Source organism: Cervus elaphus, chromosome 20, assembly GCF_910594005.1.
Source record: "Cervus elaphus chromosome 20, mCerEla1.1, whole genome shotgun sequence".
Lineage (NCBI taxonomy): Eukaryota > Metazoa > Chordata > Mammalia > Artiodactyla > Cervidae > Cervus > Cervus elaphus.
Window position 1 is genome coordinate 74,027,156 of NC_057834.1, and position 27,247 is coordinate 74,054,402.

General features: G+C 38.4%; 1 protein-coding gene across 5 annotated transcripts in view; it reads right to left on the reverse strand.

Annotated features, from left to right (window-relative positions):
• Window positions 1-27,247, reverse strand: part of BTBD8 (BTB domain containing 8) — an 89,947-nt gene that overhangs the window by 60,164 nt on the left and 2,536 nt on the right. For 2 of the 5 annotated variants that reach the window (XM_043877303.1, XM_043877302.1), the window contains exons 2-3: window positions 20,982-21,176; window positions 6,199-6,434 (exon numbers count right to left, since the gene is read on the reverse strand). The exons of 1 other annotated variant lie outside the window; for it this stretch is intronic. In XM_043877303.1, the coding sequence (XP_043733238.1) occupies window positions 6,199-6,434; window positions 20,982-21,176 (431 nt within the window). Of the gene's footprint in view, window positions 1-6,193; window positions 6,435-20,981; window positions 21,177-26,030; window positions 26,079-27,247 lie in introns of those variants that run through there. 2 more of the 5 variants (XM_043877304.1, XM_043877305.1) reach the window with 2 other exon arrangements.

Genomic DNA, 27,247 nt, shown 5'->3' on the forward strand with positions numbered 1-27,247 from the left:
GAGTTAGCTCAAACTCATGTCCATTGTATTCTAAATACTAGCAAAATGTTTTTCCACATGGTTATCCTGATTAGTTACTGAAACAAAATAACAGTGACTGAAATATTTAAGTGGTAAATTCAAAGTAAAATGAAACTTTAAGATCATCAATTCTTTCTGCTCTGAAATACATATTTCTACTTATACTTAAATATAGATATACCTTTAAATATAGATACACATTTAAATATTGTAATATTATTACAAATTATACACCAAAATTGAAGCCACTTCACAAACATCTGACTTAAAAAGTTAAAAAATTTCCCAAGTTTGATATTCTTTTTCATCACTTAGTTTCTTCCTGTTTCTGTTCATGGATTTACGGCTAGGATGATCTGTGAACCAACAGAAATTCAAGTAAAATCAATGGGACTTATAGAGTACTTATTATGAGCCTAGTACTGTATACAGTATAGAGAGTTATAGAAAATATTTTAAGAACTACCTCTACTTTAAAAGATTCACAATTTAGGCACTGGGAAGTGAAATATAAAACATGTATATATATTAAAAAAAGAAAAATACTACATTGTATATTATAGCTCTATCAGTCTGGAAATTTTTGTTAGTATAACTGGTGAGGATGGGTCCCTGGGAACAGATTCCCAGTAACCAATTTACAGATTTATATATTTAGAAACCATAATGCTAATGAGGTGACTCTGGGTTAAGGCCCCTAAAGGGCTTCAGGATGGGGGCTGGTCACCAGAAAGGACAAATACGTCATTAGAGAGGGGGAAGTTTCAGGCCCTTCCCCCTACCTCTAGGGAGGGAAAGGGGGCTATAGACTGCATTATAAAAATTCTTGAACAATAAGATTCAGAAAACTACTGGGTTGGTGAACACACTGACTTTTGAAGCGATGGCACACCCTGAGAGGGCATGGATATCTGTCCTGTGTACCTTCCCTTCTCCACCCAACCCGCATACCTAGCCCTGTATCTTTTTCATTTGGCTGTTCCTAAATTATATCTTTTATAATAAATAGGTAAATATAAGTGAAATGTGTTCCTGAGTTCTGTGAGTCATTCTAGCAAATTATTGAACTTTGGAGGAGGGTGGTCATGAGAACTCCGGAATTTGTAGTTGCTGGGCACAAGCGTGGGTAGTACTGGGGATATGTCACCCCAAAACATGCCACTCTGGCATGAGGATTATTTTGAGCTAAAGGTACTTGAGAAGGAGCAGATGCAGGGAAAGCTATTTACATCCCCCAACTGCCTAAAAATAAAAGTAAAAAATTTCCCTTTTGTAAAGGAAATTTCCATGTGCAAAGCTTTCTCCTTCTTTTCTTTTTTTTTATTTATTTATTTATTTTTTTTATTTCAACTACAGAGGGCAGGTCTTTATTCCCAATCAGCTTTCTCCTTCTTAAGAAACTATTCTCTTCACTTGACTATTATCTGTGTAACAAGACAATCCTTATTCACCATACATTTTATCCCCTCACCTTCCCATAACTTGCCTCCACCATCCAGTAGCTCAGAATGCCTTTCTTTCACTTAGCCTAAGATGATATTTTGTTGTTTAGTCGATAAATTGCATCCAATTCTTTTTGTAACCCCATGGACTTTAGCCCACCAGGCTCCTTTGTCCATGGGATTTCCAGGATAAGAATACTGGAGTGGGTTGCAATTTCCTTCTCCAGGGGATCTTCCTGACTCTGGGATCGAACCCACGTCTCCTGCATTGCAGGTGGATTCATGCAGTAGGATTCTTCACTGCTGAGCCACCAGGGAAGGTCAAGATGATATATCATCCTCGATTATCTAGCCATCTTTTTGAATCTCCTTTTTTTTGGCGAAACTCCTGGTGCAAAAATAAGTGATGAAAACCATTTTCTCCCCCCTCCTGTTAACCTTATTTCAATTTAATTCTTAGGCCAGTCACAGAACCTAAGAGGGTAGAAAGAACTCTTTCCTCCCCAACAGTAGCCTAGGCACCCGACTTGCATTTAACATCTGAAGTGGGGAGAATATTACAGGACTAGGCCCTTAACCTGTGGGATTTATCTGTTGCTAACTCTGGATAGTTACCGTTAGAATAACTGTTGGATGCCCAGCTGGTGTTAGGAGAATTGGTTATGTGTGGGGAAATAAAAAAACCACACACATTTGGAGTCAGAAGTGGTACCCAGAAAAGGAAAACAACAACACACAATTACAGAAACCCAAAACTGTTCCTCAATCTGAAGTCATCATTCCATTCTACCTTAAACTTGCTCAGTTCATACTCTTTAAGCCTGCAAAATAGTACCACTTAAATGCCTTAAAAGAGCTTATGAATAAGGCCACCATATCTCTTGGTTTGCCTGGGGCAGTCCAGTTAATGCCTGTTGCCCCAGAATAATATTCAACAGCAATGATAATTTTTATTTTTTACTCTTTCAAAAGAATCTTTGTTTGGACCACAAAATATAAAGTCATCCTTTATATAATAAGGTTCTTCATTGTCTGTCTTCTGCTTACATATCCAGGTTCATCCCTTACTGTGACCATTCTTCTCCCCTCCTTCACCCTACACCCACAACAAACCACGTGTGGTGTTCCAAATTTGCTATGTGCCTGGTTCCTTGCCTCCAGGAGTGCTGTTTCCTTTGCCTGGAATACTTCTTCCCTAAACTCTCTACATCTGGTCAACATCTGCTTTTTCTTCAGGATTCAGTTCAGATATTATTCCTTCCATGCAGCTTTCTCTGAAGGCCTATTATTCCTTCCATGTAGTTTTTTCTGAAGGCCTAAGTCTAGGTTAATGTGCCCTGTTTGAGTCCTTAACACACTTGGTACATAACCAACCTGATTATACCTCCTACTAAACTGCAGGACAGTAACACTACCTGTTTTGTTCAATATAAAATCTTCAAAAGTTGGTATTTGAATAATGTGATGATTATAATGGCATTGCAGGAACAAATAGCAAGTACAAAAGCACAGAAGTGACAAAATACAGTTGTTTCAGATGAAATGCCAAGTCAGTGAGAGCAGAGCTCAGCGGGTGTGAGCGGCTGTGAAGACAGGAGGCAGCAGAGTACTGGGCGGCAGTCAGTTCCCCAAATCCCCTTATACCATGGAAAGAAGCTGGGATTTATATTAAGGCTGTGGGAGACTACTAAAGAATTTTAGTAAGGCAAGTGCCATGGTCAGACTTGCAATGAACAAATTTTGTTCTATACAATAGAAATAGAGGGTGGCACAAGAAGGCAGGTGACCAGATGAGGTTCAAATACTCAAGGAAAATAGCAACTTACTGAAATAAAGAAATGGCAGGAGGATAAAGGAGAGAAGTATTTAAGAATATTTAGGAGGCAAATCAACAGACATGCTCATGAACTGAGTGAAGGGTAAAAGAGTAACTGAGAAGAAAGACAGTTAATATAGGGAATTCCCTGGCAGTCCAGTGGCTAGGGTCCATGATTCCACCGCAGGGGGCACGATAAACCTCATGCCAAAGACGCATATTCGTGGTGGCAGGATCTACCCCCCTTTAACACTTACAGTGCAATAACAGGAAGGAATTATAAAACGTCCAAGGCCATTAAAATGTTTTCTGGAACTATCAGTCTTGTTTACTAACTTTTAGTCCTATAAGCCAAAGCATCAATAAATGAATATAACTGGAAGGTATATGACATCCTGGAGAAGGTAATGGCAAACCACTTCAGCATTCTTGCCTTGGAACACCATGAACAGCATGAAAAGGCAAAAAGATACGACCATAAAGCCTGCAACATTAACAAATATTTTATATACATTTTTCTAACACAAAATTTGGGTTGGTAGAAGTGTGGGAAACAATATAACACATGAATTTGATCCCCAGGCTGGGAACAAAGATCCTGAATGTCACATGGTGAGGTCTAAAATAAATAAATAAAAGAGTGAATTAAAAAAATAAGGAAGAAAGACTAAAAAAAAAATAAGGAAGAAAGAAAGATAGTAATATAATTAATATAATTCACACTATGCAGTATTTAAGAGAAGAGCAGGCTGGGAAAGATAGGTGATTAGATCAGTCTGACAACGGGTTAAATTTTGAGATATTTATATTTAGAAGTATAGTTAGACAATTATGTCTAGTCAGTGGTTGGATATGAAGCTCAAAAAAAAAAAAAATTAAAGAGGAAGTGCCGGTGAAGGAGACTGAGCAGGGACTGACAGGGAAAATCCAGACAGCACAGTGTCAGAGAAGACAGAGGAAGTTTTCAAGGAGGGTGGTACAGTATGGAGGATGGCAAAGGACTTTCTAAGATGTGGACAAACAAGTGTCTATAACACTGGTCAACACGGGGGGGCGGGATTTCCATGGAGTGATGGAGGAGAAAACAGAAAAAGGCAAGGGGTTGAGGGGCAAATGAACTCTATTTACACTAAAAATCTGTTTGGCCACTTTAATCGGCTATTGTGGGCCCATGGCAGAGTTCTAGACTAGAGGCAAGAAAAATGGGTATCGAATATCCACTCAGTCAACTGCTCCATCTGTGTGGTCTTGGAAAGTCCCTTATACTCTCTGAGCCTTATTGTCCTTACCTATAAAATCAGACTGTAACCACTTTCTTTGTAGGGCTGAGACTAAATGAGATAGTTTAAAATGTGAACAGATCTATCTCAAGCCTAGAAGATGCATGCATGCATGCATTTACCATAATACAATATGGTGAACATATATAAAAGAAAGCTAACTGAGCTTAAATCTGTTTGTTTCTTTTTATTGTTGCTGCACTAAACATCAGTAATAAAAATCCTTTAGTTAATAGATACTATCACGTACAGTCAGTTCAACTATAACATGTTTTGAAAACGAGTTTGATCCAACACAACTGACATATTAGGGAACAATTTTTGCATAATGGGAATTTTTCCTTTCCTTAGGTGAAAGGTAATCCATAAGAAATACTAAGTCAATGCAAGGAACTGTACCCAGTTGGACTGAGCCAGGAAAGAATATACGTAAGACATAAATACCTAAAACACCTACCAGAAACCTCAGTTCACCCATGCCTACTCATTTCTGGTGTTACAAATTTCCATCTGATTTTAGATAACTGCTTGGAGACCATTTTCTATGAATATTTTTGTGTTTTTGTATGGTCTGTCCTTTCTGAGTAGAGCACTGGTAAATTTGGATAAAGGGTGATTAAACAAGAAACACATCTTGGAAGTTAGAGATAATGAGATGCTCCAGAAAGATTCAGAGACTATCCTCTCCTCAAAATCACCTCCTGACACTCCTACCTTCCCCTCACCAGATAAGATTTATCTACCTTTCAAAGAAAAGGTCCCTCCCCCTGTGGAGGCGGATGAGCAGGTCTGCCAGAAGCCTATAAAAGTCTCATGAAGTTGGTGTTCCGCTCCTATGGTGCAACCCCATTGCATGTGAACGGCAGGTAACATTAAGCCCTCATGGGGACTGAGGGTTGGGAAGTGGTTCTGAGATGCTCTATAAACAGTTTGTTCTCTTATTCAAGGCTCTTGAGTCTCCTGTTGGAATATCTACTGTATCTATATCTACACCCTTAACATCCTCCTTCCACCAATTCACAGTAATTCACAAGCTGCAACCCTTTTGACACCCACTTCTACAAACAAACTAGAGCTCTTTTTCAAGGTCAAATGCCATATTTATTGTAGTATTTATGTATTGCTGAACCATTTAATATGGATAAAACTATGCCACCATTATGAGGTTCCTATCTTTTAAAAATGTGTCATGATAAAAGTTTCAGTGACTTTATGTCATGACAAAATGTATTGGTGATTTTTGTGTTGCATGGAGTTTTTTAAGGAATGCATATATTGTGTTAGAACTGATTCTACAGTTTGCTAAAGCTTTTGCTGGTGTACATTAGAATAAGAATGAAAATATATAGAAGCTTAAAAGGAAAATTGTGAATTATGTCTATATTTAAATAATAACTTCATCTCTAATTACTTGGGTGGCAGGATCTACCCCCTGGGTAAATGGGAAAAATGGGAGTAGGCCATATTATTATTTCCATTTACTCATAAATTATTTACTTTCATTTACACTGACTTTCATCTTCTTAAAAAAAAATGTTCAATAGAGCTGATCTTTGAAGTATGTTTTTCTCTAAGTGTTTAGAATATAATTACTTTCATGGCTATAAAATTTTATAAAAATCCACAAAAAATACCTCACCAGTAGAAATTACATTTTCCTCTTTGCTGTTGATATCTTTTGGAATTTCATGTTTCAGAAGAGAATTATCAGATGATCTTTTACTTAAGAACTCTACAGATAACCTTCTATCATTGTCAGTACAATTTCCAACACTGAAGTCACATTTCTTTTGTGGTACTCCACTTTCCACTATCTTTTTCCTAAGAATTTCTTCTTCGTAGTTTTTTATATTTCTGTTTGATGAGTATACAATCCTAAAAGACAAAATGCAAAATATTAATAAAAATAATGTTGGTTATTCTTAAAACCTAGTTTCCCAATCTGTGGCTTTCATAGATAACAGCCACATAGTTGGAAAATCTTCTTAAACTATACTAACTAAAGAAAGGTCCATCTAAAATAGCAGGAAGTTTGAAAAGCAGTCTATAAAAAAACAGTCTTAAAAAAGAATGTATAATTGCCAACAAATTATATAACCTAAATGAAATGGACAATTCCTAGGAAGGACACACACTACGAAACTTAATTTAAGAAGAAAGAGTATCCGAATAGACAAATAACAAGTAAAGAGATTGAATTAGTATTCAAAAACTCCTCACAAAGAAGGACACAGGACCAGGTGGCCTCCCTGGTGAACATTACCAAATGGAAGAAAATTAATTAATGGCAATCCTTTACAAACTTTTCCAAAAAATATAAGACAGAACACTTAACTCATTATGTGAAGCCAGTACTATCTTGACTCAAAAGGAGACAAAGACATCACAAGAAAACTACAGACCAATATCTCTTATTAATGTAGAGAAAAAAATCTTCAACAACATAATAGCAAAGTGAATCCAACAACATATAAAATGAATTATACATCATGACCAACTGGGCTTTATTTTAGGAATTCAAGGGTAATTAAACATATGAAAATCAATGTTATACACCATATGCTCTACTGTTAACGTTTATGTCCCCTAAAATTGTATACTGACAAAATCCAACACCCTGTCATAATAAAACTTTCAGCAAACTAGGAATGGTGGGAAACATTCTCAACCTGATAAAGCATACATATGAAAAACCCACAGCTAACATCAGACTTAATGGTAAACAACTGAAAACTTTCTTCCTAAGATCAGCAAGGATGTCTGTCTGCTCTTACCACTTCTGTTCAACATTTAAATGGAGATTCTAGCCAGAGCAATTAAGCAAGAAAAAGAAATAGCTTGACTTGAAAGGAATAAATAAAGCTATCTTCAACTACAAATAGCAAACATAAACATAGAAAATCCTTGGAAATTCATCCCTAAACTGTTTGCTAAACAAGTTCAGCAAAGCTGCAAAAGAGAAGATCAATATGCAAAAATCACAAACAATCCACAATTAAATTAGAAAATAGCTCCATTTACAACAGCATCAAGAAAATAAAATACTTAGGAATATCTTGATATTTCACAAAAAGCACAAGTCTTATATGCTGAAAGCTACAAAACAATGCTGAAAGCAATTAAACAAATGGAAACACATTCTATTGATAATTTAATATTTTTAAAATGGCAATGCTCTTTGAATTAATCTATGGATTCAGTGCAACACCTATCAAAATTCAGCTAGTTTTCTGCAAAAATTGAGAAACCAATCCTCAAATTCAAATAGAAATGCTAGGAGAGCCAAAACAATCTTTAAATAGAACAAATTTGGAGGATTCACATTTTCTGAATTAACTTCCTACAAAGCTACAGCCATCAATACTGTGTGATATTGGCATAAGGACAGATGTATGGATCAATGAAACTGAACTGAACATACATTTATAGGCAACTGATTTTTGACAGGGGTGTTTTTTTCTTTTTTAATTAATTTTAGTTTTGGCTGTGCCAGTTCTTCATTGCTGCGCGGGCCTTTATCTAGTTGAGGGAAGCGAGGGCTACTCTCTAGTTGTTATGTCTGGGCTTCTCACGACGGTGGCTTCTCTTGTGGCAGAGTTTGGGCTCTTAAGCACGTGGGTTCAGTACTTGCAGCTCCCGGGCTCTAGAGCTCAGCCCCAGTGGTTGTGGCACACGGCTCAGTTGTGCCGAGGCACGTGGGATCTTCCCGGATCAGGGATTGAACCCCTGTCTCCTGCACTGGCAGGCAGATTCTTTACCGCTGAGCCACCAGGGAAGTGACAGGGGTGTTGTGACATGGTGATTTATAATATGAATTTTGTACACCATTCCCAGCACATAGATTCCAAAACCTTTCTAACTTCCTATGTAAAAGCCATAGGATATCTTTTATTACAGTTCAGTTCAGTTCAGTTCCTCAGTCATTTCTGATTCTTTGCAACCCCATGGACTGCGGCATGACAGGCTTCCCTGTCCATCACCAACTCCCAGAGCTTGCTCAAGCTCATGTCCATCGAGTCGGTGATGCCAACCAACCATCTCATCCTCTGTCGTCCCCATCTCCTCCTGCCTTCAATCTTTCCCAGCATCAGGGTCTTTTCCAATGAGTCAGTTCTTCGCATCAGGTGGCCAGAGTATTGGAGTTTCAGCTTCAGCATCAGTCCTTCCAATGAATATGCGGGACTGACTTCCTTTAGGATGGACTGGTCTGATCTCCTTGCAGTCCAAGGGACTCTCAAGAGTCTTCTCGAACACTACCGTTCAAAAGCATCAATTCTTCAGCACTCAGCCTTCACTATGGTCCAACTCTCACATCTAAACATGACTACTGGAAAAGCCATAGCTTTGACTAGATGGACCTTTGTTGGCAAAGTAATGTCTCTGCTTTTTAATATGCTATCTAGGTTGATTATAACTTTTCTTCCAAGGAGCAAGGGTCTTTTAATTTCATGGCTGCACTCACCATTTGCACTGATTTTGGAGTCCAAGAAAATAAAGTCTGTCACTGTTTCCATTGTTTTCCTTTCTATTTGCCAAGAAGTGATGGGACTGGATGCCATGATCTTAGTTTTTCGAGTGTTGAGTTTTAAGCCAACTTTTTCACTCTCCTCTTTCACTTTCATCAAGAGGCTTTTTAGTTCCTCTTCACTTTCTGTCATAAGGGTGGTGTCATCTGCATATCTGAGGTTATTGATATTTCCCCTGGCAATCTTGATTCCAGCTTGTGCTTCATCCAGTCCAGCATTTCGCATGATGTATTCTGCATATAAGTTAAATACCCTGGGTGACAATATACAGGCTTGAGGTACTCCTTTCCTGATTTGGAACGAGTCTGTTGTTTCGTGTCCAGTTCTAACTGCTGCTTCTTGGCCTGCATACAGATTTCTCAGGAGGCAGGTCAGGTGGTCTGGAATTTTCCAGTTTGTTGTGATCCACACAGTCAAAGGCTTTGGCATAGTCAATAAAGCAGAAGTAGATGTCTTTCTGGAACTCTCTTGCTTTTTCAATGATCCAATGGATGTTGGCAATTTGATCTCTGGGTCCTCTGCCTTTTCTAAATGCATCTTGAACATCTGGAAGTTCACAGTTCATGTACTATTGAAGCCTGGCTTGGAGAATTTTGAGCATTACTTTGCTAGCGTGTGAGATGAGTGGAACTGTGTGATAGTTTGATCATTCTTTGGCATTGCCTATCTTTGGGATTGGAATGAAAACTGACCTTTTCCAGTCCTGTGGCCACTGCTGAGTTTTCCAAATTTGCCAGCATAATGAGTGCAGCACTTTCACAGCATCATCTTTTAGGATTTGAAATAGCTTAACTGGAATTCCATCACTTCCACTAGCTTTGTTCATAGTGATGTCCTACGGCCCATTTGACTTCCCTTTCCAGGATGTCTGGCTCTAGGTGAGTGATCATACCATTGTGGTTATCTGGGTCATGAAGATCTTTTTTATATCATTCTTCTGTGTATTCTTGCCACCTGTTCCTAATATGTTCTGCTTCTGTTAGGTCCATACTACTTCTGTCCTTTATTGTGCCCATCTTTGCATGAAATGTTCCCTTGGTATCTCTAATTTTCTTTCCCATTCTATTGTTTTCCTCTATCTCTTTGCATTGATCACTGAGGAAGGCTTTCTTATCTCTCCTTGCTGTTCTTTGGAACTCTGCATTCAAATGGGTATATCTTTCCCTCTCTCCTTTGTCTTTGGTTTCCCTTCTTTTCACAGCTATTTGTAAGGCCTCCTCAGACAACCATCTTGCCTTTTTCCATTTCTTTTTCTTGAGGATGGTCTTGATCACTGCCTCCTGTATATTGTCACAGATCTCCATCCATAGTTCTTCAGGCACCCTTGTCTATCAGATCTAATCCCTGGCATCTTTTTCTCACTTCCACTGTATAATCGTAAGGGATTTGACTTAGGTCATACCTGAATGGTCTAGTGGTTTTCCCTACAGTCTTCAATTTAAGTCTGAATTTTGCAATAAGGACTTCATGATCTGAGTCACAGTCAGCTCCTGGTCTTGTTTTTGCTGACTGTATAGAGCTTTTCCATCTTTGGCTGCAAAGAATATAATCAATCTGATTTCGGTATTAACCATCTGGTGATGTCCATGTGTAGAGCCTTTTCTTGTGTTGTTGGAAGAGGGTGTTTGCTATGACCAGTGCGTTCTCTTGGCAAAACTCTTGTTAGCCTTTGCCCTGCTTCATTTTGTACTTTAAGGCCAAAGGTGCCTGTTACTCCAGGTATTTCCTGACTTCCTACTTCTGCATTTCAGTCCTCTGTAATGAAAAGGACATCTTTTATGGGTGTTAGTTCTAGAAGATCTTGTAGGCCTTCATAGAACCATTCACCTTTAGCTTCTTCAGCATTATTGGTTGGGGAATAAACTTTATTACAGCACTTAGTTTTATTTCCAGTTCCTGAAATAGCTCCAGAAAGATAAAAATGAAATGTATGTCTTCCGTTAATCATAGCAAGCCCCTTTAAAACACACCAGAGTTTACATTAGTGAGGTAGGTGTCTTTTAGAAAGCCCATAGGATGGGCACTGGAATCTAGGAAAACCAACCAAGTGCTTTGAAGATTGGAACTAAGTTCTTCCCTCCACCTCTGGAGAGGAGAGAGGCTGAATTAACCACCAACGACCAATGAGTGGGCTTCCCTAGTGGTTCAGATGGTAAAGAATCTGCCTGCAATGTGGGGGACCCAGATTCGATCCCTGGGTCAGGAAGATCCCCTGGAGAATGAAATGGCAACCCACTTCAGTATTCTTCTCTGGAGAATTCCATGGACAGAGGAGCTGGGTGGCTACAGTCCATGGGGTCACAAAGATTTGGACACGACTGAGCTACTCACACACACTAATCAATCATGCCTATGTAATGAAGCCTGCATCTTTAGATGGGTTTCAATGAGCCTCTGGCTTGGTGGACACATTGAGGTACTGGGAGAGTAGTGAAGCCAGAGAGGGCATGGAAGCTCCTTCCTATAATCCATGCCCTGTGCATCACCTCCATCTGGCTGTTTCTCAGTTTTTACCAATAATATGTCAAGTGAAATATTTTCCTGAGTCCTACGAGCTGCTCCAGCAAATGAGCTGAACCTGAGGGAGGGGCCATAAGAATCTGCATTCAGATGGTCAGAAGCACAGGTAACAATCTCCAGGTAGACAGTGTCAGAATTGAATTAAATCTGTAGGACACCCAACTGGTATCTGGAGAACCTAAGATTGCTTGGTAAGGAGAAAAAAACTACAAATCTGGTGACCGGAAGTGTCAGAAGCAAAGTACTCAAAGGGTAGAATTGAGCAATAGGATAGATTTGGAGGCAAAAGGAGGGAGCAAAAGTGGTTTTGGGAGGAAGGAATGAGTGAGGCAAAGTACGCAGCTGAGCAAGTTTAGGACTAAAGAGTTTGAATAATTTGGGTAAGAGGGGGCTCTGAGCTATAAAGGTGGTCTCTGGTTGTCTGGTATCTGGGTCTGGGATAATTAGGGCAGAGGAGTGTTGCCTTCTAGAGTCTAAGAACCAGATGGAAAGATGGGTGTAGGAATGGATTCAGGATTACTTGGTTTGTATATCAAAGGCATGCTCTGGGAATTAGCTAACTCTGGGCGGGGCAGTCTTTCCCCAGTCAGTGAGGGTCCAAGTTATACTCGTGTGCTCTGTTGCGCTCAGTCGCTTCAGTCATGTCCAATTCTTTGCTACCCTGTGGACTGCAGCCCACGCGACTCCTCTGTCCACGGGATTCTCCAGGCAAGAATACTGGAGTGGGCTGTCATGCTGTCTATACATATAGTTAATATTACAAGGCACCTGTTCCACCCACTTCAGCCCTACTAGTATAAGGGATTTGGGAAAGAAAACAGCCACCACTTGAGAAAGCTGTCTGGAAAATGGAATCGTTCATGCTGTGCTGCTGTTCTATGTGTTTACTTGGTTGATATTTTATCCTAGCATTGATGTTAAACCGAAAATTTAAAGGTCTTCCCGTTTTAACCACACATAAACATGCATACACATTCTCGGACAACTATAGTGCAGTAAGTCTTAGGAAATCAAAGATTTTTATCACGAGGTCATAAAGAAACTATCAGTACTTTCCACTGCCAATCATTTGAGCCATATCTGAAGACGCTATATATAAAAAATTTTTTCAAAGACTATTTGATCAGCATTTTTACTAAAAATATCATAATCTCAATAGTTTCTATTCCTCTCCTCATGTTTTATATTAACACAGACAAATTTCAATACAATCTTCTTTTTAAAAGGGGAGGAGGTATTACTAGAGCTAATCAGTGAATTTAGTAAAGTTGCAGGATACAAAATCAATACACAGAAGTCACTGGCATTTCTATAGACTAACAATGAAAAATCAGAAAGAGAAATTAAGAATCAATCCCATTCACCATTGCAACAAAAAGAATTAAATATCTAGGAATAAACTTACCTAAGGAGACAAAAGAACTGTACACAGAAAATTATAAGACACTAACAAAAGAAATCAAAGATGACATAAACAGATGGAGAGATATTCCATGTTCCTGGGTAGGAAGAATTAATATTATGAAAATGACTATACTACCAAACACAATCTACAGATTCAATGTGATCCCTATCAAATTACCAATGGCATTTTTCACAGAACTAGAACAAAAAATTTCACAATTCATATGGAAACACAAAAGACCCCGAATAGCCAAAGCAGTCTTGAGAAAGAAGAATGGAGCTGGAGGAATCAAGCTTCCTGACTTCAGGCTATACTACAAAGCTACAGTCATCAAGGCAGCATTATACTGGCACAAAAACAGAAATATAGACCAATGTAACAAGATAGAAAGCCCAGACATAAACCCATGCACCTATGGGTACCTTATTTTTGACAAAGGAGGCAAGAATATACAATGGGGCAAAGACAGCCTCGTCACTAAATGGTGCTGGGAAAACTGGATAGCTACATGTAAAAGAATGAAATTAAAACACTTCCTAACACCATACACAAAAATAAACTCAAAATGGACTAAAGATCTAAATGTAAGACCAGAAGCTATAAAACTCTTAGAGGAAAACATAGGCAGAACACTCAATGACATAAATCAAAGCAGATCCTCTATGACCCACCTCCTAGAGTAACAAATAAAAACAAAAGGAAACAAGTGCGACCTGATTAAACTTAAAAGCTTTTGCACAGCAAAGGAAACTATAAGAAGATGAAAGACAACCCTCAGAATGGGAGAAAATAATAGCAAATGAAACAACTGACAGAGGATTAATTTCCAAAATATACAAGCAGCTCATACAACTCAGTACCAGGAAAACAAACAACCCAATCAAAAGTGGTAAAAAGACCTAAACAGACATTTGTCCAAAGAAGACATCCAGATGGCTAACAAACACATGAAAAGATGCACAACACAGTTCATTATTAGAGAAATGCAAATCAAAACTACAATGAGATATCACCTCACACCAGTCAAAATGGCCATAATCAAAAGGTCTACAAGCAATAAATGCTGGAGAGGGTGTGGAGAAAAGGGAACGCTCCTGCACTGTTGGTGGGAATGTAAATTGATACAGCCACTATGGAAGATGGTATGGCGATTCCTTAAAAAACTAGGAATAAAACCACCATATGACTCAGCAATCCCACTCCTAGGCATATACCCTGAGGAAACCAAAATTGAAAGAGACATATGTATCCCATTGTTCACTGCAGCACTATTTACAATAGCTAGAACATGGAAGCAACCTAGATGTCCACTGACAGATGAATGGATAAAGAAGTTGTGGGCCATATACACAATGGAATACTACTCAGCTGTAAAAAGGTACGCATTTGAGTCAGTCCTACTAAGGTGGGATGAACCTAGAACCTATTATACAGAGTGAAGTAAGTCAGAAAGAGAAAGGTTAAGTATCATATTCTAATGCATATGTATGGAATCTAGAAAAATGGTAGTGAAGAACTTATTTACAGGGTAGCAATGGAGAAATAAACATAGAGAATAGATTTATGGACATGGGGAGAGGGGAGGAGAGGGTGAGATGTATGGAAAGAGTAACATGGAAACTTACATTGCCATATGTAAAATAGATAGCCAACGGGAATTGGCTGTGTGGTTCAGGAAACTCAAAGAGGGGCCCTGTATCAACCTAGAGGGGTGGGATGGGGAGGAAGATGGGAGGGAGGTTCAAAAGGGAGGGGACATATGTATACCTATGGCTGGTTCACATTGAGCTTTGACAGAAAACAACAAAATTCTTCAAAACAATTATCCTTCAATAAAAAAATAAACTTTAAAAAAGAGGGGGAGGTATGTTACAAGAACTTTCTATATGGAAGACACTGATGAGATATCATTAGGAATGTTCACATTGATGAGCAGATTTAATCTCAAGGAGCTTACCTAACATACTTCAGACATACATCACTAATCTAACACGAAGCAGAATGTGATTTAAGGGCTTAAAATAGAGGATTGTGAAGTGCTAGGAAGCACAAAGTCATTTACTCCAACTTTATTATTCTAAATATGGAAAACTGAGACTCAAAGAAATCATAAAACAAGGTAATGCACAGGTGGAAGGCAGCTCTGTCTTGTTGCCAGAGTCAGTGCTTGCTCTCCTCTACCATACTGTCTCTCGTTTGATCTTTTCCCCTAACATTTCAATGATAACAAATAAAGGGTAGCATTAATATAATTTCTCTTTCTCTCATACACAAAATTTGACCTTTCCCAAAGCATCTTTTTCTAAACGTACACTCAGTAGCTGGAGAAATGTATAATTTCACAGGGCTACTACTAGGAATAATACTTACTAAAATGTATTCAGCGCTTACTATATGCCAGGTCACTGGGCTAAGTGCTTGAAAAGCATCTAATTTAACCTTCACAACAACATTATGAGGTAAGTATTTTTATTATATCCATTTTATTAAGGTGATAAAACTAACGGGAAGCGATTAGTGTGATCCACATTCACACAGTTAGAAATGGTAGACTTGCTTGACCACAGAGCCTACTCTATAACAAAGCCACTATACCACCACCTGCTAGAATAACAAAAGTGTATATCGTATTTTAAAATTGATGGTTGGAACTCAACAATGAACTGATGATCTATACTGGAAAATGATGATTTCCTAAATTACACTTAAAGTATCTGTTTAAATTATAGCATATCATACTGTTCTTACAAACAGAAAGCCAAAGTTGGACAATTTTCTGTTTATGCTTATTGTAGCTTCATATGAAAAAACTCAAATAATAAAAACAGATCATTTAAGCAACTGTCAGAGCATAAAATGAACACAAATAAGCCAAATCACTCACATATATTTAAAGTTTAATTATTCAAAAGAATTTTCTACACTAAAGTCAACATGATTTTTATTATAGGCAAAAAGGATGTCAGCAAATAACTAAAAGACTAGCATCTAAAAAATGCTAGGACTCAGGACATAACAACATAAAAATCCAACTCTGATTTCTCATAAAAGTTAAACTGATAATTGGCACTAGTATTAAAGACAGACATATAGACCAAAGGAAATGAATTGAGAGACTAGAAATAAACCCTAATGTCTATGTGTTAGTCAGCTTGGGCTGCCATAACAAAAATCACAGACTGATGACTTAAACAGAACTTTATTTCTCACAGTTCTAGAAGCTAGACATCAAGATCAGGTGCCACCATGCTGGGGTTCTGGTGAGAACTCTCTATGGCTTGCAGTTAGTCACCTTTTCACTGTATCCTTATATGGCATAAACAGAGAGAGAACAACTCTCTCTGGTGTCTCTTGTTATAATGGTACTGTTCTTATCATGAGGTCCCATCTAAACTTTATTTACCTCCCAGAGGCACAGTCTCCAAATAACATCACATTAGGCAGTAGAGCCTCAACACATGAGTTTTCAGGGGAAACAACTCAGTCCACAGCAATAGGCAACTGATTTTCAACAGGATATATTGACAATCCAATGGTGAAAGAACAGTCTCTTCAAAAATAGTACTGGGACAACTAGATATCCAACACACAAAAGAATAAAGTCGGTCCCCTTCTTTATACTATATACAAAAATTAACTCAAAATGGATCACAGACCTGAATGTAAGAGCTAAAAGCACAAACCCCAAAAATTTGTAGAAAAAAAGTGTAAGAATAAATCTTTGTGATCCTAGAATAGGCAATGGTTTCTTGTCTATAATACCAGCAGCACAAGTGACAAAAGAAAATTAGATAAATTAGGCTACATTAATGGAAAAGGCAATGGCACCCCACTCCAGTACTCTTGTCTGGAAAATCCCATGGACGGAGGAGCCTGGTTGGCTGCAGTCCATGGGGTCGCTAAGAGTTGGACACAACTGAGCGACTTCACTTTCACTTTTCACTTTCATGCATTGGAGAAGGAAATGGCAACCCACTCCAGTGTTCTTGCCTGGAGAATCCCAGGGATGGGGGAGCCTGGTGGGCTGCCGTCTATGGGGTTGCACAGAGTCAGACACGACTGAAGCGACTTAGCAGCAGCAGCAGCAGCAGCAGGCTACATTAAAAATCTAAAACCTTTTTGTTGTAAATGACACCATCAAGACAACCCACTGAACGGAGGAAAATATTTGCAAATCATATGTCTGATAAGAGCCTACTTTCTAGAATACATGAACTGTCTTATAACTCAATGATATAAAGACAAATAATCCAATTGAAAAATGGACAAAGGATGTGAATAAACAGTACTCCAAATAACAAGCACAAGAAAATATGCCCAAATCATTAGCTACTGGGGAAGCACAAATGAACTTCAATGAGATATCACTTCACATACACTAGGATGGCTATAATAAAAATGACAGAAGACAACAGCATGTGTTACAAGGATGTAGAGAAAATGAAACCTTCATACACGGTTTGGAGGTATATAAAATGGTATAGCCTCTTTGGAAAAAGAGTTTGGCACTTCCTCAAAAAGTTAAACATAGAATTACCATATGATCCAGCAATTCCACTCCTAGGTATATTGACCCAAGAGAAAGGAAAACATAGGTTCACACACACACAGACACACACACACACAGACACACACACACACAGACACACACACACACAGACACACACACACAGACAAACTGCATAGCAATGTTAATAGCACAATATGCTGTGTGTGCTTAGTCGCTCAGTCGTGTCAGACTCTTTGTGACCCCACGGACTGTAGCCCACCAGGCTCCTCTGTCCATGGGGATTTTCCAGGCAAGAATACTGGAGTGGGTTGCCATGCCCTCCTCCAGGGGATCTTCCTAACCCAGGGATAGAACCCAGGTCTCCCACTTTGCAGGTGGATTTTTTACTGTCTGATTCACCAGGGAAGCCCAAGGATATTGGAGTGGGTAGCCTATACCTTCTCCAGGAGATCTTCCCAACCTAGCAATCAAACTGGGGTCTCCTGCATTACAGGCGGATTCTTTACCAGCTGAGCTACCAGGGAAGCCCTCAAAGCACCATATGATCCAGCAATTCCACTCCTAGGTATATACTCAAGAGAAATGAAAACAGGTTCACACACACACAAATTGTATAGGCATATTCATAGACACATTAACCAAAAGTGGAAACAACATAAATGTCCATCAACAGAAGAATGGACATATTAAATGTGGTATTGCCATACAGTGAAATATTATTTGGCAATAAGAAGAAATGAAGTAGATATATGCAGGAGTATGGATAAGCCCAGAAAACATTATGCTTAATGAAATAAGCCAGGCTCAAAACCCACAAATTGCATGATTTCATTTATGTGAAAAGTCCAGAATAGTCACAGAAAATAGATTAGTTATCTAGGGCAGGAGGTGAGGGAGTGTAGAGTGATAGATAATGGGTTAGGGGTTTCTTCTGGGGGTATTGAAAATGCTCCAAAATTAAACTGTGATCATAACTCTGTATAAATACTAAAATCACTGAATCATACACTTGAAACAGATGAATTACATCTGAGATATATGAATTATACCTCAATAAAGATGCTTTTAAAAACCAGTAATTGACAAACCTATAGTACTGTACAATGACACAAGTACCAGTACTGGCTTCAAAACATAGTTCCACATTTACATAACATCATTATTAAACACTAAAATCAAGAATCACTAATCAGTACATACTTAGACCTCACAAACAGGACCAAATAAATATCTGATGAATAAGTGTATGTGATGGGGGTGTGACAGAAAAATTTAGAATATCATTAGAACAATACTACCTTCCATATACTGGAGAAAGGGAAGAAGTTATGAGAGGGCAGGATTTAAATGAATGAAATGAGGTACAAATAAGCACCTCAAGCTTCACAAGTGCAAAAACTTAGTTAACAATTTTTATGGTGCTTATTGTGTGCCAGGCATTCTACAGATGAGGAAATTCTAGGCAGGAGGGGTGAAATCTGAGGCACACAGCTACCGAACAGCAGAGCAGGGAACCTGAATCCAGGCACTCTAGCTCTACAGTACATGTTCTTAAACTCTAAAGTGTTAAAGTCCCCTCTAAAGTAATTGAAATAGATTTTTTAAAAAAAGAGATGTAATTCTGAAGAATTACCTTAGAAAGTATTTCCCTTCTGGATACATTTGGCAAAGAATGAGGGTCAAATAATTACACATCTATGCAGATAACAGTAAAGCATTAAAATGGAATTCTATTTAATTAGAACAGGGATTAATTTAGTGTCTCCCATGATTTAACTAATGACAATTCACCAAACATGAGTAGCCCAAATTACTAAGAAGTTCGATGGATGTCCTCTTCAAAAAAATTTTTTTTCCATTTATTTTTATTAGTTGGAGGCTAATTACTTTACAATATTGTAGTGGTTTTTGCCATACATTAACATGAATCAGCCATGGATTTACATGTGTTCCCCATCCCGATCCCCGCTCCCGCCTCCCTCCCCATCCCATCCCTCTGGGTCTTCCCAGTGCACCAGCCCTGAGCACTTGTCTCATGCATCCAACCTGGGCTGGTGGTCTGTTTCACCCTTGATAGTATACTTGTTTCAATGCTCTTCTCTCAGAACATCCCACCCTCACCTTCTCCCACTGAGTCCAAAAGTCTGTTCTATACATCTGTGTCTCTTTTTCTGTCTTGCATATTGGGTTATCGTTACCATCTTTTTAAATTCCATATATATGCGTTAGTATACCATATTGGTCTTTATCTTTCTGGCTTACTTCACTCTGTATAATGGGCTCCAGTTTCATCCATCTCATTAGGACTGGTTCAAATGTATTCTTTTTAAGGGCTGAGTAATATTCCATGGTGTATATGTACCACAGCTTCCTTATCCATTCATCTGCTGATGGGCATCTAGGTTGCTTCCATGTCCTGCCTATTATAAACAGTGCTGTGATGAACATTGGGGTACACGTGTCTCTTTCAGATCTGGTTTCCTCGGTGTGTATGCCCAGGAGTGAGATTGCTGGGTCATATGGCAGTTCTGTTTCCAGTTTTTGAAGGAATCTCCACACTGTTTTCCATAGTGGCTGTACTAGTTTGCATTCCCACCAACAGTGTAAGAGGGTTCCCTTTTCTCCACACCCTCTCCAGCATTTATTGCTTGTAGACTTTTGGATGGCAGCCATTCTGACTGGCAGGTAATGGTACCTCATTGTGGTTTTAATTTGCATTTCTCTGATAATGAGTGATGTTGAGCATCTTTTCATGTGTTTGTTAGCCATCTGTATGTCTTCTTTGGAGAAATGTCTGTTTAGTTCTTTGGCCCATTTTTTGATTGGGTCATTTCTTCAAAAATTTGACCACATACAAGCCAGGAGATTAAAAAGTTATGACCTCATATTTTTGTAAACATATATAATTTAATGCTTTACATAACAATAATACAGAAGTCAGTATGTTGCAATGGTTCTCAACAGGGGGCAATTCTACCCCACAGAGGGCAATTGGCAATCTCTGAAGACATTTTGGTATTTACAACTTGGGGTCAGGGCTAGGAGAAGTGCCAATGACAGCTAGTGGCTGAAGGCCAGAGATGCTGCTAAGCATCCTAAAATGCACAGTACAGCCCCCACCCAACAAAGAATTATCCAACTTAATAGTGCCAGGGTTAAGAAACCTCAGCATAGAGTAATTCATTCAAATTACTGGGCAGCGGTACCATTTCTCCTCTCTCAGGATCAATCTCAAATTAGAAATTAGCCTTTCTGAATACTAATCCTCTAAAAACTCTTAATACTAACACTTAGACTCTACTAACACTAATTATTAAGATAATATGGAATTTTAATGAATGAATTTCTTAGGTTATAAAACAGCTATGAAAATACATGAAATACACAGACACATATGTTTAAAAGATAAACAAATACATACTAGATTTAAGTAAGAGAAAAAAAGATAAGAAAGCACTTACTGTAAAAATGTTTTAAATTCTGAAGCTTCAAAGTTCTCCACAGCAACATGTTCATGATTTTTTAAGTTATTTGTTTGTCCAACAGTATGAAAATAGAAATCAGGAACCCTTGCTAAAAGGACTGCTTTGTGTGCTTTGAACAGAGTACAACCTATAGAGAAAGTAACATCTGTATGCACTTCTTCTCTTAGAAGCCTATAAGGAATAAAAAGGAACCACAGTTTAATTAGTGATGCTTAGAAATATATAATACACTAATTTTTATAAAATAAGTTTTTAAAATAACACATAAACTAAAAATACAGATAACAAAATAATATGAAAATGAGTTTATTCTCAACTCATTCAAAGAACATTGTTTAATGTTGGTTTAGAATGCAATTTTCTAAAATTTATAATGAAAACAAGGGTAATTACACTGAAAAAGACTACTTTTTCAAAAAATATCTTTTCAATTCCTTCTAACAATAAAATTCTCTTCTACATAGTTTGATTTTCCTTTAAAATGTACATACTTTAGATTTATTTTGGAAAGAGAACACAAAGTCATGTGTTCACTGACTATTGAATCAACTTTTAAAAATCTTACTAAAACTGAAGCCAAAAAAGTAAACAGCAAACCAGATGTGGTAAGAAACGGGTACACTATTGTGTTCCATTGTTAAATACAAGTCTGAAATGCAGGCTTAGCTGTCAAGAATGTGACATTTAAGCCTTTTTTCATCGACCACCCCCCCCCAAAAAAAAAACAGAACTAATCATGCTCTAATCTATTATCAAAATGATGGACTGATGTGGAAAGCCCATTCAGTGTGGACAATAGCTAATGTGCAGACATAGTTATGGTAAAGCTGTCATGTAAAGTGACAGAAGAACAGAAATCAGTATCATAAGAGAAAACTGTCATCTATCTCTTTTTCTGTGTGCTAACTCTGTATTTTTACTCTGCAAACATTAAATAATAGTTCATATTACATAACATTACCAACATTATGCATTCTCAGAGGACTTCTGTATTGCAGGATATAACTGCTGATCACACTAAAACACTACAGGAGGTACAAGTATGGATAAAGACATCCATTACAGTAAAAGCTTAGAATGTTGCCTTTGACACACTCCCCCAAGACTCAGTTAATGGCTCCTTCCTCTGGTCCCTCAGTACATACCTCTATAGCACTTCTGTCATCACATCATTATTATTTTTATATATCTTTCTCCCTACCAGATAATGAACTCCCTAAAGGCAAAAACTGTGTATCTTCATTAGATAGCTCAATATCTGCTTTTTGGATTTTGTTGTATTTTACCCTAAACAAAACAAATGTTTCAGAGCACAAAGCTTTTAGAACCTTGGAAACAATGACCAAACAAGATGCATTTTAGTTACTATTTTAATAAATTATTTTCATAAGTGATTGTTAAATTTACACAAAAATGTACTGATTTTCCAAACATTAATGAAAACTCAAATTGTACAAATACTCCATTTATTCTCCTTTCCACCCATCTTCTACCCTTCCCCTGCTCCTCTCCAAATAAATAAACAAGCATTTACTTGGGGGAGCTGACAGCCATACAGCTCATTAGGGAATCTGCCTTGTTTATAATAGATGCTCATAAGTATTTGTCAAATAAAAAAAGTTAATGTGTTTTTTAAAATGTTAACCTGAAAATACAGTGCTTTTCATTATATAAAACCACTTGGATCCTGTTATATCCTGTTATCTGTTGCTGTTGTTTAGTTGCTAAGTTGGGTCTGTTTTGCGACCCCATGGACTGTAGCCCATCAGGTTCCTCTGTCCATAGGCTCTCCCAGGCAAGAATACTGGAGTGCGTTGTCATTTCCTTCTCCAAGGGATCTTCCTGACCCAGCAATCAGACTGAGTCTCTTGCATTACCAGCAGGATTCTTTACCACTGAGCCACCAGGGAAGCCCTTGTTATCTGTTACAAGTAACAATATCTGACTAAGGGGAGGTTTATGGTTCATCTAATAATAAACCCTAGTAGAAGGATAGGTTGGAGGAAAGGCTCAGTGGTATCCAGACCCAGCTTCCTTGCATCTTATTTCTCTGTCAGGTACTGTATTCACCTATCAAAAGCATTTTAGTCCACTGATTAAACCAAATTTCTCACTAAAGATTTATTGAGTGTGTAACATGAACTAAACACTGGAGACACAAAGATGACTAAAACATAGTATCTGCCCTCAAGGAGTTTATAGAAGAGATGGAGGCCAGGTCTGGAAATTAAAAAGTATGAAATATTCAATAGGACAAACCAGTAAAATTTTTTCAGGGACAGTTATAAGAGAAGACCTTATAGAGGACAGGAAAACCATATGGAATTTTAAAGGCTGAGTAAGAGTTGGTCAAGAAAGCAATGCAAAGTAGGAGGGATTCCTGCCTCCATGTTCCTTACAAAGGTTTGTGTGAGTGTGGAGCTACAAACTGGTCAATAGAGTACTGAGAGGTAAGAAGTGACAGATGAAGATGCAGGGATAAAGATGAGTAAGAGGCAAAGAGCTTAACTCTATCTCACAGCTGAAGGGGAATGACCAAATAGTTCACAACATGGGCAATTTTATTTTTCAAAATATCATCTATTATTGTGTAGAAAAGGAATCAGGGGAAAATGAGACTGGAGGGAGAAAACCTACTGCACAACACAAATGAATGATGTACATGGCTTGAGCCAGGAGAGAAACAATGGTGACAGAAAATGAGGGATTAACTTAAAATATATTTAGGTAATAAAATGGCAGGAGTTGGTAACTGGATGCAGAAGGTGAAGGTAAGGAAATAACCTAGGGAAACTATAAGCAAGGTGAAAAGACAGCCTTCAGAATGGGAGAAAATAACAGCAAACGAAGCAACAGACAAAGGATTAATCTCAAAAATGTACAAGCAACTCCTGCAGCTCAATTCCAGAAAAATAAATGACCCAATTAAAAAATGGGCCAAAGAACTAAACAGATATTTCTCCAAAGAAGACATACAGATGGCTAACAAACACATGAAAAGATGCTCAACATCACTCATTATCAGAGAAATGCAAATCAAAACCACAATGAGGTACCATTACCTGCCAGTCAGAATGGCTGCTATCCAAATGTCTACAAGCAATAAATGCTGGAGAGGGTGTGGAGAAAAGGGAACCCTCTTACACTGTTGGTGGGAATGCAAACTAATACAGCCACTATGGAGAACAGTGTGGAGATTCCTTAAAAAACTGGAAACAGAACTGCCATATGACCCAGCAATCCCACTCCTGGGCATACACACTGAGGAAACCAGATCTCAAAGAGACATGTGTACCCCAATGTTCATCACAGCACTGTTTATAATAGGCAGGACATGGAAGCAACCTAGATGCCCATCAGCAGACGAATGGATAAGAAAGCTATGGTACATATACACAATGGAATATTACTCAGCCCTTAAAAAGAATACATTTGAATCAGTTCTAATGAGATGGATGAAACTGGAGCCCATTATACAGAGTGAAGAAAGCCAGAAAGATAAACACCAATACGGTATACTAATGCATATATACAGAATTTAAAAAGATGGTAACGATAACCCTATATGCAAGACAGAAAAAGAGACACAGATGTATAGAACAGACTTTTGGACTCAGTGGGAGAAGGTGAGGGTGGGATGATCTGAGAGAATAGCATTGAAACATGTATATTATCAAGTGTGAAACAGATCGCCAGCCCAGGTTGGATGCATGAGACAAGTGCTCAGGGCTGGTGTGCTGGGAAGACCCAGGGGGATGGGATGGGGAGGAGGTGGGAGGGGGGATCAGGATGGGGAACACATGTAAATCCATGGCTGATTCATGTTAATATATGGCAAAAACCACTACAACATTGTAAAGTAATTAGCCTCCAACTAATAAAAATAAATGAAAAAAAATCATAATGATCTTAAAAAAAAAAAAAAAGGAAGTAATCTAGGATCTCTCTCATATTTAGCTTAAACAGCTGGGTGCTGGTGATGTCACCACTCATTTTATCTTCTATGCTAACTTCCCTCCTAAACTCCAGACATATTTTCAATTGTCCCCTGGATAAGGCTTCCTGAATATTCACCCTCCTCCTCCCTTTTGAATGTCCTAAGATTCAGCACCATCTTCTGTTTCTCTGTGTTTCCACATGTAATTGGTCACCATGCTCATGAACTGCACAGAAATCCATTTTATCTTTTCCTTTTTCACTGCCATTATGTATCCCCTGACTATCACAAAATCTAGTTGGTTTCCTTTTATTTTTTTCCAATTTCTTTCCTCAATTCAAGATCTAATTATGCAAATCTTCTATTTTTAAAATATCAATGATTCTCCACTGCTTCCAGAATACATTCCAAATTCTTCACTGAAGAAAGGTCTCTATGATCTAGTCTTAGTTTTACCCATTCACCCTCATCTACTGTCACTTTGCTTGCCATACCACAGTCCCCTCCCAAATAAAGCTACCAAATTGTGCCACATGTCCCTGAAGCTCTTAGTCACCTCTGAATGGACAATCGACTGAGCCAAGGTTAACCATTAGCCAATGTGGTAGTTAAACAAGTGAACTCTAGCAGAGATATTCTATAATAATCAAGAGCCAACTGATAGAACTCTTAAGGGAGTTTCAAAGAAAATCCAAGGTATAGTAAGAAAAGGGAATGGGTAAGGAGAGAAGCAGTAATGAAGGAATAAAGATACTGGAAGATCATTTCACATAACTACCATACTTTAGAGAAAGAAGACTGACTGGGTCTCTATTCAGGCCATGAGACCTTGGGCAAGTCACTTTAATGTCCCTGGAACCAGACTGTCAAGGTTCTTACTCAGACTTAACCACTTCTCTTGATGCTTTGCTTCCTCTCCCTTTTCTAAAACCAGCTTGAACATCTGGAAGTTCATGGTTCAGGTACTCTTGAAGCCTGGCTTGGAGAATTTTGAGCATTACTTTGCTAGCATGTGAGATGAGTGCAATTGTGCAGTAGTTTGAGCATTCTTTGGCATTGCCTTTCTTAGGGATGGAATGAAAACTGACCTTTTCCATTCCTGTGGCCACTGCTGAGTTTTCCAAATTTGCTGGCATATTCCAGATGAACTTTCAGATGTTCAAGCTGGTTTTAGAAAAGGCAGAAGAACCACAGATCAAATTGCCAACATCCTCTGGATCATCAAAAAAGCAAGAGAGTTACAGAAAAACATCTACTTCTGCTTTATTGATTATGCCAAAGCCTTTGACTGTATGGATCACAATAAACTAGAAAATTCTGAAAGAGATGGGAATACCAGACCACCTGACCTCCTCCTGAGAAATCTGTATGTGGGTCAGGAAGCAACAGTTAGAACTGGACATGGAACAACAGACTGGTTCCAAATAGGAAAAGGAGTACATCAAGGCTGTATATTGTCACTGTGCTTATTTAACTTATATGCAGAGTACATCATGCAAAATGCTGGGCTGGATGAAGCACAAACTGGAATCAAGATTGCCGGGAGAAATATCAATAACCTCAGATATGCAGATGATACCACCCTAATGGCAGAAAGTGGCGAACTAAAGAGCCTCTTGATGAAAGTGAAACAGTAAAAAGTTGGCTTCAAGCTCAACATTCAGAAAACTAAGATCATGGCATCCGGTCCCATCACTTCATGGCAAATAGATGGAGAAACAGTGGAAACAGTGGCAGGCTTTATTTTGGGGGGCTCCGAAATCACTGCAGATGGTGACTGCAGTCATGAAATAAAAAGATGCTTACTCCTTGGAAGGAAAGTTATGACCAACCTAGACAGCATGAGCAGAGACATTACTTTGCCAACAAAGGTCCGTCTAGTCAAGGCTATGGTTTTTCCAGTAGTCATGTATGGATGTGAGAGTTGGACTATAAACAAAGTTGAGTGCCGAAGAATTGATACTTTTGAACTGTGGGGTTGGAGAAGACTCTTGAGAGTCCCTTGGACTGCAAGGAGATCCAACCAGTCCATCCTAAAGGAAATCAGTCCTGAATATTCATTGGAAGGACTGATGTTGAAGCTGAAACTCCTATTCTTTGGCTACCTGATGCAAAAAGCTGACTCATTTGAAAAGACCTGATGCTGGGAAAGATTGAAGGCAGAAGAAGGGGACTATAGAGGATAAGTTGTTTGGATGGCATCACTGACTCAATGGACATGAGTTTGAGCAGGCTCCGGGAGTTAGTGATGGACAGGGAAGCCTGGTGTGCTGCAGTCCATAGGGTCACAAAGAGTCGGACACGA